We start from the raw sequence: 16,154 nt of genomic DNA, 5'->3' as shown, positions 1-16,154 counted from the left end.
ACATTTTACTCTGGTTTTTCGATGGTAAGTAGGCTTCCTGACGGTCACAGGAAGGGTTTAGCCGTTTTTCTTCGGGCACGTTAGCCTGGTGGATTCTTTTCTCCATCCAGGAGTCCTTTCGCGCTAGATGCCAGCCTATCTCCCTGTCTGAGGGCTCTAGGCGCCAGACGTCGGCAAGCACGACCGCAGGCTTGCGAATTCCTCCAGGCCGCATGCATTCTTGAAGCACTATAATTCACTCACTTCCACAGATGTGAGTCTGGGCAGGTGGACTTTGCAGGCCGCGGTGGCGCACTTGTAAGTGCCGGCTACACGGCCTGAAGTGATGTTGTCCCCACCCAGGGACTGCTTTGGGACGTCCCATGGTCTGTGTCCCCCAATGAGGCGAAGGAGAAATAGGGATTTTTGTGTACTCACCGTAAAATCCTTTTCTCCGAGCCATTCATTGGGGGACACAGCTCCCACCCTGTTATTAGCTTATGCTTTGTTTTTATCTTTTGATATGTTATACTCTTATATATAATGTGACATGCTTTACGCTTATATGTCGTTATTGATCTCCTACTGCTTTTGCACCGAACTGGTTAGCTGGGAGCCAGCAGAAGGGTGTATACTGCAGGGGAGGAGCTAACTTTTTCTTTGTATTACTTAGTGTCAGCCTCCTGGTGGCAGCAGCATACACCCCATGGTCTGTGTCCCCCAATGAATGGCTCGGAGAAAAGGATTTTACGGCGAGTACACAAAAATCCCTATACCAGTGGTTTTGGCACTGTGAGCAGATGCCAGGTCGTGCTGAAAAATGAAATCTTCATCTCCATAAAGCATTTCAGCCGATGGAAGAATGAAGTGCTCCAAAATCTCCTGATAGCTAGCTGCATTGACCCTGCCCTTGATGAAACACAGTGGACCAACACCAGCAGCTGACATGGCACCCCACACCATCACTGACTGTGGGTACTTGACACTGGACTTCAGGCATTTTGGCATTTCCTTCTCCCCAGTCTTCCTCCAGACTCTGGCACCTTGATTTCCGAATGACATGCAAAATTTGCTTTCATCAGAAAAAAGTACTTGGGACCACTTAGCAACAGTCCAGTGCTGCTTCTCTGTAGCCCAGGTCAGGCGCCTCTGCCGCTGTTTATGGTTCAAAAGTGGCTTTACCTGGGGAATGCGGCACCTGTAGCCCATTTCCTGCACACGCCTGTGCACGGTGGCTCTGGATGTTTCCACACCAGACTCAGTCCACTGCTTCCTCAGGTTCCCCAAGGTCTGGAATCGGTCCTTCTCCACAATCTTCCTCAGGGTCCGGTCTCCTCTTCTCGTTGTACAGCGTTTTCGGCCACATTGTTTCCTTCCAACAGACTTACCATTGAGGTGCCTTGATACAGCACTCTGGGAACAGCCTATTTGTTGAGAAATTTCTTTCTGGGTCTTACCCTCTTGCTTGAGGGTGTCAATGATGGCCTTCTTGACATCTGTCAGGTCGCTAGTCTTACCCATGATGGGGGTTTTGAGTAATGAACCAGGCAGGGAGTTTATAAAAGCCTCAGGTATCTTTTGCATGTGTTTAGAGTTAATTAGTTGATTCAGAAGATTAGGGTAATAGGTCGTTTAGAGAACCTTTTCTTGATATGCTAATTTATTGAGACAGGTTTTTTGGGTTATCAGGAGTTGTATGCCAAAATCATCAGTATTAAAACAATAAAAGACCTGACAAATTTCAGTTGGTGGATAATGAATCTATAATATATGAAAGATTAATTGTAATCATTACATTATGGTAAATAATGAAATTTAACACTATATGCTAATTTTTTGAGAAGGACCTGTATGTAACGCCCATGTAAATTGCAGGAGGTTTTTTTTATCTATTTGATATTGTTTTTCCTTTTTTCCAGGGGAACCTTGTGTTTGTGGTAGGAAAAATGGATGGGACGTTGGTGGTTAGCGGAAGGCGGCACAATGCAGATGACATTGTAGCAACTGCATTAGCCGTGGAATCGATTAAAACCTTGTACAGAGGAAGGTAGGACATACTCTGTTGTTATTTGTTAAAGGGGTATAGCGTGTGGACGTGTAATTTCAGTTTGCTTTGTGTCTGCATTTTGTGATCTTTTTTTCACCAATCGCCTTCAGCACTGAACAAAATTGTGTATGTTTTTGACAATAAATGAAGTAAAAAAAACTCAGTGCCTAAAAGAAGCGGATCTAGGTATAAATTATCTCTAGAACCAAATGTAATGACCACTTTATGCCACCTATGGATACAGATATTGGTAATAAGCATATGGAAGTGAAATCCCTGTTTATTACATGTTCCGCTTACCCACTTATTGAATAAAACCTACTGTATTTTTGAACTAGAAGACCTACTTTATAGCACTGAAAAATGTTGCCAAAAAAAGTGTGTGCAGCGTTTCTTACAATCAAGGAGAACACTGACACCTTGTCCTTCCCGATCACTGAGGAACTGCTGTCTCCCCTCCTACTCGACATTGATCACTTTGATCGCTGAAAGGCTGGAGAGGAACTACCAGAAGCGGCACTCATGAGTAGCTGAAGGACCTTTCACGTCATGTGGTCATTGACTTACTTAGGAATGTAGTAATATGTGTTTGTGTGTGTTGGTGTAGCAGAGTTGTGTGTATGTAATGTAGCAGAGCAGTGTGAATGAGTGTAGCAAAGTGATGTGTGTGTATGTAGAGAGCAGAGCTGTGTGCACGCACGCATGTACTGTACATGTAGCAGTACTCTGTATAGTCTGAAGCACATAGTAATGACCTCTCTACCCCTTACCTGTGAAATATTAGTATCCCCAACAAAGACTATTGCTATTTAGTTTGTTAAACTGGGATTCTCATATCCTAAAGTGATTTATCACTAGAATGCGCGATCACTTTATGATCGGTCCGATCCCTGTGACCTCCCTCACCCCAACAATCCATCCCGAGAATGAAGAGTCTGTGCCCAATTCAAGGCTGCTACTCCTGAATAGTCTTTCACTAGCCCCCCGCTGTACACGGGACCTGCAACCATCCCAACCCAAGCCGTGTCCTACTCATCCGGTGGCCCTGAGTGTCGCTGTGTGGAGAAAATGGTGAAGTAGCCAGAGTGTGAATTAGGGCTGCCGCCTCTTTATTCTCAGTATTAGTGGGGTCTCAGAGGTGAGCCCCTCATCGATCATAATGAAGATGGTGCATTTATGTTGTGTTGTATTTGTCAGGATTGCGGTATTCTCAGTGACGGTTTTCTATGATGAACGCATCGTGGTGGTGGCGGAGCAGCGGCCCGATGCCTCTGAGGAGGATTCCTTCCAGTGGATGAGTCGTGTCCTGCAGGTAAAGGGTTACATGGTTCTTATATGGGTCCTTTCCTTTTGATGGCTTAAATGTTTGAGTTTGTCTTCTGCTCAAAAAGAATATGGATCCCTTCAGCGACATTTCTTTTTTCTTTAATATATACATTTTGGACGAACCGTAGTTGTATTATAAATGTTGCCCCATTTGGCTTTTATGGACTCTTTGTTTCTCTGCACCTTGCTGGCTGCAGAAAGAGTTATCGTAGAATATGAGCTCGTCCAGGGGAACATTTGTGGCTCTTTTTCTTGTCTTTTTCTGAGCATCTCTCTTATAGAAGAACTGAGAAAAAGACAGATAAGAGCAGAAACCTCGCCGTCAGAACAAGCACACTGACAGATTCTTACAGACTCTATACAAAGCAAACGACGCAACATTTTTAATGAAATTCGATTGCAAAAATGACGTTTAATCCCAAACACATGCATTTAAGTCAAGCAAAAAAATATGACCATAACAGTGTCCACATCATTTAATTCCAGTAAGGGCTTGTTCACACTCTCAGCATTTTTACAATAGTAAAAAAAACGAAATCTGTGCTTTAGTGTACCGGCAAAGCGAAAACATCTCTGAAATCTCATGCATACGTTGATTATTTTCCTTGCAGATTTGAACTTTCCAATCGTTTTTACAAATCTGCAGGATGTCACATTTTTTCAGCGTTTTTGTATCCTTTTCACCCATTCTAGTGCATGAAAAGAACGCATCAAAACGCGACGTGACACAGATTTTACACTGTTTTTCCTGCTAACACTCTGGTTATTGATGCAGAAAAGTGTCAGCAATGATTAGGGGTATTTTTCTATTGGATTACTTACTATAAGATTGCTTAATACTATATATATATTTTATGTCAACTTCTTATGCCATTTCCAAATGGTTTTGTCTCTTTCATCCAGGCCATCGATAGTATCCATCAGGTGGGGGTTTACTGCCTCGCTCTTGTTCCTGCAAACTCATTGCCAAAAACGCCTCTTGGAGGAATTCACTTATCTCAAACAAAGCAGCACTTTTTGGAAGGCACCTTACACCCGTGCAATATACTCATGTGTCCTCACACGTGTGTGACCAACCTGCCAAAGCCACGACAGAAACAGCCCGGTAAATATGAAGAATGTCCTCCTATACACTATGATGTACAGTGATGATATTGTGGTGGCCCGCTTATAAACCATGGATACAAGTCCAAGCAGCAAGTGGCCACCATGTTCTTTGGGACAAAGTGTTATTTTGTTTTCTCCTGTAGAACTGCTTTTAGGCCAGTAATTGTCTTATTACAATGTGGGAACCCCTGAAAATGCTCATTGACGTGTGAAACACATTGGTCTCCAGGCTTCGTTTTCCATCCCTATCAGATCTTGATGCAGCTGTATTTCGTGGAACCTCTTACAAGGTTTCAGGAGGCGAGAATCCTCCACCGCACTCGTCTAACGTTCTGTATGTGAGGGCAATGTGCACATGTCTTTATAAACTTACTAAGTTCTTTCCTCTACATTGAAGGAGTTGGCCCAGCATCCGTTATGGTCGGCAATCTGGTTGCGGGGAAGAGAATTGCTCAGGCATCGGGTAGAGATCTTGGACAGATAGAAGAAAATGACTTGGTGAAAAAGGTAAAAGATTGTTTGCTGGTTGGAAGAAATTAACACATAGCGACCCTCCTTATTACGTGTCACAGGGTATACAGCCCATCACATATCATATCACGTCACGTGTCATTAGAAGTCTTTTCAGCATTCTCATTATCATCACAATATTCCAATGACAAGGAACACCTCTATGTACAATAGAAAATACAGCACTCGCCATTCACAATAGTCAATGATAAAGGGGTTATCCACTAGTAGGACAACCTCTTCTTCATCTAAATGTTTGGCGCCGATAAAATTGAAAAAGCTTATACTCGTCTTCCACGCCGGCGCCATTCTAGAGGTGTCGGTACTCGCGGTCCCAAGACTCTTGTGCGATTGTTATGATACATACAGTACAGACCAAAAGTTTGGACACACCTTCTCATTTAAAGATTTTTCTGTATTTTCATGACTCTGAAAATTGTACATTTAGGCTATGTGCACACGTTCAGGACTTTTCACGTTTTTTTTGCGTTTTTTCGGCCGTTTTCCGCTGGAAAAAATGCTTAAAAATGCATACATAAGCATCCCATCATTTTTAATGCATTCTGCAATTTTTGTGTACATGATTTTTTTTTTCCGCGAAAAAAACCGCATTGTGGTAAAAAACGCAGCATGTTCATTAAGTTTCCGGATTTTTCGCGTTTTTCACGCTATTTAATGCATTGGGAAGCTCCGGGGAAAAAAAGCGCGTCAAAAACACGAAAAATGCAGAAAAAGTCCGGTTTTGTTCAGGAAAATTCTGCAGAAAATCCTGACGTGTGCACATAGCCTCACACTGAAGGCATCAAAACTATGAATTAACACATGTGGAATTATATACTTAACAAAAAAGTGTGAAACAACTGAAATTATGTCTTATATTCTAGGTTCTTCAACGTACCCACCTTTTGCTTTGATGACTGCTTTCCACACTCTTGGCATTCTCTTGATGAGCTTCAAGAGGCAGTCACCGGGAATGGTTTTCACTTCACAGGTGTGCCCTGTTGGGTTTAATAAGTGGGATTTCTTGCCTTATAAATGGGGTTGGGACCATCAGTTGTGTTGAGCAGAAGTCTGGTGAATACACAGCTGATAGTCCTACTGAATAGACTGTTAGAATTTGTATTATGGCAAGAAAAAAGCAGCTAAATAAAGAAAAATGAGTTGCTATCATTACACTTTAAGAAATGAAGGTCCGTCCGTCCGAAAAATTTGGCAAACTTTGAAAGTGTCCCCATGTGCAGTGGCAAAAACCATCAAGTGCTACAAAGAAACTGGCTCACATGAGGACTGCCCCAGGAAAGGAAGACCAAAAGTCACCTCTGCTTCTGAGGATAAGTTTATCCGAGTCACCAGCCTCAGAAATCGCAGGTTAACAGCATCTCAGATTAGAGACATGCCTGGTTCCCACCGTGAAGCATGGAGGAGGAGTTATAGTGTGGGGGTGCTTTGCTGGTGACAGTGTTGGGAATTTATTCAAAATTGAAGGCATACTGAACCAGCATGGCTACCACAGCATCTTGCAGCACATGCTATTCCATCCGGTTTGCGTTTAGTTGGACCATCATTTAATTTTCAACAGGACAATGACCCCAAACACACCTCCAGGCTGTGTAAGGGCTATTTGACCAAGAAGGAGAGTGATGGGGCGCTACGCCAGATGACCTGGCCTCCACAGTCACCAGACCTGAACCCAATTGAGATGGTTTGGGGTGAGCTGGACCGCAGAGTGAAGGCAAAAGGGCCAAGAAGTGCTAAGCATCTCTGGGAAGTCCTTCAAGATTGTTGGAAGACCATTCCTGGTGACTACCTCTTGAAGCTCATCAAGAGAATGCCAAGAGTGTGGAAAGCAGTCATCAAAGCAAAAGGTGGCTACTTTGAGGAACCTAGAATATAAGACATAATTTCAGTTGTTTCACACTTTTTTGTTAAGTATATAATTCCACATGTGTTAATTCATAGTTTTGATGCCTTCAGTATGAATATACAATTTTCATAGTCATGAAAATACAGAAAAATCTTTAAATGAGAAGGTGTGTCCAAACTTTTGGTCTGTACTGTAAGGCTGGCGCCCAATCAGCACTGGCGTCACTGCCTCTGCCTTTGGACAAATCGAACATCAAGAGGAAGTTCTATTTGTCTGTAGGCAGAGACAGTGACGCCAGTGCTGATTGGGAGACAGGCTCATGTATCAAAACAATTGCACAAGAGCCCTAGGACTGCGAGGTGAGCACGGTAGGTGAGAATAAGCTTTATTGATTTTATTGGGGCCAAGTGTAGGAGTTGTCCAAGTTTTGATGAACTTCTTTAAAGTACACCTCTTTCCTTCCCTTTCTCTTCACATTGACTTCTTCCTTCGATGAGAGCGTGCTCACTAAATACTTCAGTACAGTTCAGTAGTGTCTGAATCAGTCTATGGCTGCTAATGTTCATCTGCCCAACAGGAATGAAGCATAGTACAAATAAACACGGCACTCATACAAAACTGAGATATAGGTGTAGGGTATCCAGCACGTCATATACCAGTAGAGAAAAACTTGGCACTCAAAAAATTATGCAAAAAGAAGTTCATTTATTGGCATCCAGAAAACATATTAATAGTTAAACATTTTTGGTCCCTGAATGGACCTTCATCAGAACTGAGCGCTCATCCACAGCGACGGCAGAACGTCATTCAGGCATCCAATCCCATTGATGTGTCACCACATAGAGGGGAATATAGAATCTTCCTCTGAATCAGTTCTGGTGAAGGTCTATTCAGGGACCGAAAACGTTTAGCTTATGCTACTTTCACACATCAGGTTTTTTCTGTCAGGAAGGATCCGTTGAATTTGGATCCGTTGCAAAATGTAAAAAGCGAGAGCGACACAATCCGGTGCTAATACAACTCTGAGAAAAAAACGGATCTGGCAGAAAAAAAAAACGGATCCGTTTTTTTAATATTTCGCTGGATTGTGCCTGACAGCAAAAACGTGAAGCGTGAGAGTAGCCTAACTAATTTTTTGCATAATTTTTTGAGTGTCAAGTTTTTCTCTTACTTTAACAGGAATGAATTGTCTGATATTAGGTCTAGTAGCCAGTATGGAAATTACAAGTTGTTTTTTTTTTTTGCGGGGAGGGAGGGGGGTTTAACTTTTTTTGTCATGTAGATAGTTGTATCTAGAAGTAAAAAAATAAAATGAGTTTAATACAAAAACCTTATTTAAACCATAGATGATTTTCCGATATGTTTCTTCTAAGATATTCAGACTTATGTATTGTAGCAAGTGTACAGAATGATACAGAATGACCTTGATGGGCAAAAGATTAATTCTTCACATTTTTTTTATATATATGTGAGGGGTTTTAAGAATATAGTGGTAGAATTTATCCACATGCCATGAGTGGGAAGAAATGCAAGATGGTCCCAAGTAAAAGAAAAAAAAAGGCTGGTGCTAATAATTATAAATCAACTGCCTTATTTTTTTTCCCTTTTGTTAATGCCCCCATGTAAAAGAAAAAAAAAATCATATACTCATCTCCTGGACCGCCACTGTTCCAGTGATACTCGCCCCCTGGACCAGCACCGTTCCAGTGATACTCGCCTCTTGGACTGGCTCCATTCCAGTGATACTCTGGACTGGCAACGTTCCTGGACCGGCTCCGTTCCAGTGATACTTACCTCCTGGACCCCAGCACCGTTCCAGTGATACTCGCCTCTTGGACTGGCTCCATTCCAGTGATACTTGCCTCTTGGACTGGCTCTGTTCCAGTGATACTCTGGACTGGCACCGTTCCTGGACCGGCTCCGTTCCAGTGATACTCACCTCCTGGACCCCGGCACCGTTCCAATGATATTTGGCTCCTGGATCGGCACCGTTCCAATGATATTTGGCTCCTGGATCGGAACGTTCCAATGATTTTTGGCTCCTGGATCGGCACCGTTCCAATGATATTTGGCTCCTGGATTGGCACCATTCCAGTGATACTCGCCTCTTGGACCGGCACCGTTCCAGTGATACTTGCCTCTTGGAATGGCACCGTTCCAGTGATATTCGGCTCCTGGACTGGCACCTATCCAGTGATACTTGCCTCTTGGACTGGCGCCATTCCAGTGATGTTCGGTTGGTAACTGCCGGCTCTCGCGCGTGTTGCAGAGCTTAGGTCTAGAAGTAGAGTGTGAAATACATGTGTAAAACTCCTGTTTGACCTGCTATATTTTGCCGTTAACAGCACCAATATTTGTCAGAAATACTCCAGTGGAGAGCGCAGACCACACCAGAGCACATTCTATTTATACTACTCAACGCAAAGGTATTCCTGAAGCCCTTCTCTTGTGGTTTGGGTTTAGTTTTTGGGATAAAACTGCAAGTCTAATTCTTTGTTACTGACCTCCATTTTTAGGGGACGGCCGTGTGTACCGCTTCCTGTTTACAGCTACATAAGAGAGCCGAGAGAATAGCCGCCACCCTGGTGGAAAAAGGTCACCTAAACGCTGGGGATAACGTGGTACTCCTCTATCCTCCTGGTATGTGTCTAGTCCCCAACTCTGGTGAAATTGCTAGTATATGGTTTGCTTTTCTGGAATAATTCGCCATGTATAGAAAATCTCCTTGTGGCTGGGGAGGTGCCAGATTATTATTAGATTGTATGAAATAGTACACATTGCAGGTATCTATTCTGCATACCACACTTGTTCATGGCTTCATGTGGCGGCACAATTTATGTGTTTACTAGGGCAAGGTTTATTCGCTCGGTCGGGGGAAATGATACAGCTACAATCACCTTGTTAAAGATGCAGTAAAAAGATTCAGGATGAGCCAAGTACCAGTTTGATGGTTCCCCGGGTTCCCCCTGTCTGGGCATTTCTGGCTCCGGGCACGCTTTGTCCAATATCTTGGTGATCTTGCATTGGGATTATGTTTGTAGATTAGCAGGAATTGTATAACACTGAATTCCTCATTAACCCTTCTGTGAAGAACATTGCTGCTTCTTCTTCGAGCTATTCTTGTATTTATCATGAGAAATGACTTTGCTTTCCAGTAATTTTTCTCTCCCAACCCACGAGATGTTATGTTGGCTTTGCTCTTCCTATAGGCTGCCAACAGATCACACAGAATTTCTACTTGTAATAAACTACAACTTAAAGGGTTGTGCAATAAAAAGAAGTTATCACCATTCAATTGGATAGAGGGGGTAGGATTTTTTATAGAGCATGAAAGGTGGTGATCAATCCTGCACAATGCTGCTGCATTATATCCGGGATAATAGTGACACAATCAAGTGACAATTAGGCTGTGTGCACACGTTCAGGATTTTTCACGTTTTTCCGCTATAAAAACGCTTAAATGCATTCCGCAATTTTTGTGCATGTTGCGTTTTTTTCCACGTAAAAAACGCAGCATGTTCATTAATGTTGTCTATTTTTCGCATTTTTACCGCTATTTATTGCATTGGGAAAGCTCCGGAAAAAAACGTGGTAAAAAAGCATGCGGGTTTCCTGCAGAAAAAGTCTGGTTTTGTTCAGGAAAATTCTGCAGAAAATCCTGACGTGTGCACATAGCCTAAAGATGACAGTTACTCTAATTACTGTGATTGGTAACCTTTGTGACAGTGAAGCTCCTGGTCACATGCACGTGCTTCCTCTCTGTTTCATGACTTTCAGGCATTGAGCTGATTGCTGCATTTTATGGCTGTCTATATGCTGGTTGCATTCCCGTTACTGTCCGGCCGCCTCACGCCCAGAACCTCTCGGCCACCTTACCCACAGTCCGGATGATTGTAGATGTAAGTCGCTGGTCAGCTAAGTTTCACATGATGAATGTCGGACCCTGTAAGCCTCTCCTCTATTGGTATCCGTGAATTAAGAGATCATTCCAGTTACTTAAAGGTAGACCTACTCACAGGGTAGATGATAACTAGGGTGTTCAACTACTGAGACACCCCCTGATCATCAGTATATGGGTCATCGTACAGCGCTCCCCTATATTTGGTGGTCTTATAGAGACTGAATGGAAGAGCACATGAGCAGATCATGCTTCATTGAGACAAAAGTCCCCTCTTCTGGCAATCGGTGGGTTTGTTCAATGTTGGACCACGACTATTCTACTTCTTACCACTTATCCTGTGCACTGGTAACTTGTAGTAACTGGATTCAAGGGGTACTAACATCTCCAAGATCCTATCTCAATATGTACTAGGTGTAATAATAATAGCAAATACCTCCAATTAGAACTGTAGTGTAGTTCTTCTGATTTGCTATGCAGCTAACCCCATGTACAGGGAATTGCAGTAGCTTAGGTATCCTTGGATACGACCACTAACAACCAACTAACTTTCACTATATGAGTTGCCGTAACCATGAATACCTAATCTACTGCAATGACCTGCACACGGGGTAAGCGACATAACTAATCAGAAGAACTATGAATAATATTGTAATTGGAGGTATTTGCTAATGTTGTTATATTCATCACACCCGCTACATGGGTAGATAGGATTTTGGAGATAGGTAAACCCCTTTATCCCCATCTTGACAAGGCCTTTTTCCTTTTTTGCACCTTCAAAATTGTGAAGGAAGATATAAAAATGCAATTTTACAATTTATTTTAAATATTTATTTATTTATTTTGGGGGGGGGGGGGGGGGGGATCATATTCATTATATGGTTAAAATGACTTGTAACCCCGATTTCCCGGGTCAGTGTGATCATAATACCAAACTTGTGGAGATTTTGGGGGTTTTTTGGGGATTTTTTTTTTAAAGTGTTAACACATAAATCGGATATTGCTTGTGTCGCCAATTTCTAAAACCTGTAACGGTTAAATTTTGTATTAGCTGGAGCTCTATGAAGACTTGATTTTTGCATGTTGAGCGTTCATTTTATTTTTACCAATCAGGGATGGATACGACGCATTGATTTTGTCATCGCCTTTCTTTTGCGGTGACCAAAAAAAAAAGTTTCAGATTTTTTTCTTGTTCCCTGTTTACTGATTGGATTAATCAGTTTTCTTTTTTTTGATAGATCAAGCCTTTATGGATGCTATCATAGCAGATGGTTTTTTTTTTAGATTTTTCTATATTTCTAATGGGAGAAAGAGAGTGATTGGAATTTTTATATTTCTAAAAACGTTTTTTTTCCTTGAACCTATAACAGTCCGATAACTTATGCTATATACTGCAGTAACACCATATGGCAGTATATAGTAAAAATCACAGTCTACTATGAACGCCAGAGACAAGATGGTCTTTCCAAGAATATAATGGCAGATGCGGAGGTCTTCAACAGGCCCCTGGGCTGGCAGGGCAGCTCTTCGGCACCTCATAATAGGTGCGTAGAACTTTAAATGCTGCTGTCAGAGATTCACAGCGACATTTAATGGGTGACCAGGCGCAGGCTCGGCTCTGCTTGCTGTTAGAGGCAGGTGATGGCTGTATAACACAGCCTCTATCTGCTGGCAGTGATGCAGGCTCAGCACCTGAGTCTCCATCAAACACTGGACCCAACATATGATGTATGGTAATATGTCAGGGAAGGGGTTGAGGTCAGGGAAAAAAAGGAAAATTGTATGTCTGAGGATTGCATTGGGTCATCCTTTGCTTGTCCACCATTCTCTTCTATATTAATGTAGTGTCGCCATCTCTAGCGAGGCGCAGTATACACAGCCTGGCGTCGCTCCCTGCTTGTTATCTTTACAATGGATCTTCTGTGTATTTTTGACATTGCAGTATAACATAGCTGTCCTTTTTTTTTTTAGGTCAGTAAAACTTCCTGCATTCTCACAACGCAAACCTTATTGAGATTGCTAAAGTCCAAAGAGGCAGCAGCTGCGGTGGATGTGAAAACATGGCCAACCATCATAGACACAGGTGAATATTGACTCTTCGAACTGTACTTTTTGACCAAATTGTATATGTTAATCTTGCACCAACTTCAGATTTCAGAGATTAAAATCCTCTTTAAAAAAATCATTTTAAAACTAAACCATGCCCATACCTATTCACACAACTGCAGCGCTTACTAATTTCTAACTCCATGTGCTTTCTTAGGCTACGTTCACATTTGCGTCATTTTAGATCCGTCGTAATCCGTAGTTTTGAGAAAAAAACACATCCTGCAAATGTGCCCGAAGGATGCGTTTTTTTCCATATTGCGTATGGCCATATGTTGCGTCTGTCGTGCATTGGATGCCTCGTGTTTTGGCGGGCCGTCGTCACGAAAAAACGTTCACTGTAACGTTTTTTCGTACGTCGGATCCGCCATTTCCTACCGCGCATGCACTGCCGGAACTCCGCCCCCTCCTCCCCGGGACTTAGAATGGGCAGCCGATACATTGAAAAATTGCATCTGCTGCCCACGTTGTGCTGAATTTGCACAACGTCCGTCGGTACGCTTTGCGACGGCCGTGTACCGACGCAAGTGTGAAAGAAGCCTTAGGCCGGGTTCACACTGCGTCTAGGCAGTCCGTTAGACCAGGGGTCCCCAACTCCAGTCCTCAAGGCCCACCAACAGGTCATGTTTTCAGGATTTCCTTTGCATTGCACAGGTGATGCAATTATTACCTGGGCAAGACTAAGGAAATCCTGAAAACATTACATGTTGGTGGGCCTTGAGGACTGGAGTTGGGGACCCCTGCGTTAGACGGACTAGGTTACACCGCGGCATAAACGCGGTGTAACGTAGTCCGTTCCGGCCGCCATTGACAGCAATGTCGGACGCATCGCTAGCGCACGCCCACAATGGGCGTGCGCTAGGGATGTGCCGTCATTGAGTGACGGACCCGGAGACGCGGACTGCGGCGTTTCCGGGTCCGTCACTGCTAGCGCAGATAGAACTAGCAGATGCTCTATTTGCGCTAGCGCGATGCAAACGTCGGCACTTACGCTAGCAGCAGCACGTTAGCGTATGTGCTGAACGGGCTGCTGCTAACACAGTGTGAACTTAGCCTTAGTTGTAGCAGTGAAATACAGCAAGTAAAGGGAGATTTCCTAAAGCAGGCTGTATGCTATGATGCTGTATATTCTCTGACCTGCTGGATCCCTGATGTAGCTCTGTGTGCTGCAGAGCAGTGCTGAGCAATCCCAATCCTGCGCTGCTGCTCAGCTGGAGGGCTGTGGACTCGCATGATGCCGCTTAGCATGCACCTATAAGCTGACAGTTATTACCGACCATGTCAAGTACATATCGCAGCAGATAGGGACAATGTGATGCTTTGTACACGAGACAGGAAACAAAACCATTCTCCATAGTAAGAATATCTAAAACATGCTGCTAACAAATGCTGCACTCTGTAACGCTATAATATGCAAACATGAAATATAGGAAATTGGAATTGAATTACTGCTCTAGCTAAAAGTAAGATACTTAGCGCATAAATTGGCCAATTCATGTGTGCCCAACAGCCATCGACAAGGCGACCTCTCTTTGCTGGGAACCTAACCTAAAATGATACCTCTATTATGTTAGGTTCCCAGCAAGGAAGGTCGCCTTGTCGATGGCTGTTGGGCACACATCAATTGGCCAATTTATGCGCTAAGTATTTTAACTTTAATTTTGTTTTTCCTAGAGCAGCCTGGCATTTCCAATTTACTATATTCCATGTTTGCATACTACAGCGTTAGAATGCAGCTTTAATTTGTTAGTTACACATGGAGGTGGCTCTCTTAGCTTGCACCTGTTCACACCTGGTTTTCTGTTTGGAATTGACCGTCAGTCTTTGATGTTCATAAAACACTCTTCTCTCTGATTTTTTGCAATTACAACCAGATCAACAAAAATGTAAGCTTACTATTTAAAGGGGTTGTCCACACCCCTTACTCCCCAGTTAATATTATTTTTATTGTACGGTTTATGAAAAAAATACCGATATTCTCTATTCTATGTTAACTTGCTTAAAGAAATGGATGAAAATAATTCACTGAAGATTTATTACATTTCTTTGCCTAATATACCACCATCAATGGTTCACCTAAGGAGTCCAGTACATGTGCCTCATAAATTGGGAAAATCTTTCATTTGCTTGGCTACGACCATTCTTGCTAAACCCCACTCATTTTACAAAACGTTGCCGGAGCTGGTGTGCAAAAACTAAAAGTTGCAAAATTTGTTCAGTTTATGGTGTTTAAAATAGTTTTACCGTCAGATTTCTGGCACAAACTGATGAATCGGGGCCATAGAGTGAGTGCACGGAAGGGCTTCTAGGAGTAAGAACAGAGAAGTGAAACGCGTGACACTGCTCATGCAACTCTCTCACAATAGCACAGGTTACCGGTGGCGCCAAGAGCGTCATAGACAAAGAATAAAAATAAGATATTCTGTGCCGTGAAGTTGTGCAAAGTTTACTATAAAAGTTCTATACTTTGGAGACGTCTCATTTAAGCTTGATTCATGGGATAAACTCTCTAATAGAATCTGAAATGTGGAAATATTACAGTAATGACATGGAGTCTATTCGCCTACGCAACGATATATTAATTTGCACATTTTCTTTGACTTTAGATGATTTGCCCAGAAAGCGATCATTTCAGACATATAAGCCACCTACTCCCGAAATGTTGGCCTACCTCGACTTCAGTGTTAGCACCACTGGCATGCTCACAGGGGTAAAGGTACGTTTAGTGATCTAGACTTTTCTGTTGTGTGGTTTGTTGAGAAATCTTGCAATATTCGCACTGACCTTACTAGACTCGTACTTCCGGTTTTGTACAGAAGACTTTTCAGCAGCCTTGTTACCATCACAGTCAGGAAGACAATGAAAGATAACTGCGTTCTACACAGTAGATAATCCAGAGTCCACCAATCACAGAAGTGGATGTCACAGCTCACCTGCTCCCCTGCCCTGATGAGAGCATGCCCGTTAAATATGTCAACACAATTCAGTAGGATCTGAGTCAGCCACTCTATCGCTACTAATGCCCATGTGCCCAGCGGGAAGTATGAAGATAATATAAGACCTAGTGGTCATTGTAAAAATTGCAAGATTTCTTTCCTTCTAATATACACTCCTTAACATTGAAATTGTGACACCAAGATGCAAAATGTCTTGTAATTATTAAAATCACAGGATGGATACACATGTTAATGATGAAAAATGGAAAGAAAACGTTCAAAACATCTATGTGCAGAAATACATGCGCTTACTCTTAAAGGGACAGTCAGCACAGAATGACTGTTAACACCAAGTACAGGCGCTCGGTGCTTCATGGTGGG

General features: G+C 42.7%; 1 protein-coding gene across 2 annotated transcripts in view; it reads left to right on the top strand.

Annotated features, from left to right (window-relative positions):
* The window catches only part of DIP2B (disco interacting protein 2 homolog B), a 259,008-nt gene that overhangs the window by 223,725 nt on the left and 19,129 nt on the right, over nt 1–16,154 (top strand). For both annotated transcript variants that reach the window (XM_069758656.1, XM_069758655.1), the window contains exons 21-29: nt 1,899–2,026; nt 3,224–3,338; nt 4,256–4,457; nt 4,857–4,966; nt 9,179–9,259; nt 9,350–9,473; nt 10,611–10,732; nt 12,703–12,814; nt 15,444–15,553. In XM_069758656.1, coding sequence (XP_069614757.1) covers nt 1,899–2,026; nt 3,224–3,338; nt 4,256–4,457; nt 4,857–4,966; nt 9,179–9,259; nt 9,350–9,473; nt 10,611–10,732; nt 12,703–12,814; nt 15,444–15,553 — 1,104 coding nt within the window. The remainder of the gene's footprint in view (nt 1–1,898; nt 2,027–3,223; nt 3,339–4,255; nt 4,458–4,856; nt 4,967–9,178; nt 9,260–9,349; nt 9,474–10,610; nt 10,733–12,702; nt 12,815–15,443; nt 15,554–16,154) is intronic.

Source organism: Ranitomeya imitator, chromosome 3 (genome assembly GCF_032444005.1).
Source record: "Ranitomeya imitator isolate aRanImi1 chromosome 3, aRanImi1.pri, whole genome shotgun sequence".
In the NCBI taxonomy this organism is placed as follows: Eukaryota; Metazoa; Chordata; class Amphibia; order Anura; family Dendrobatidae; genus Ranitomeya; species Ranitomeya imitator.
This window is presented reverse-complemented; position numbering and strand designations above follow the sequence as displayed.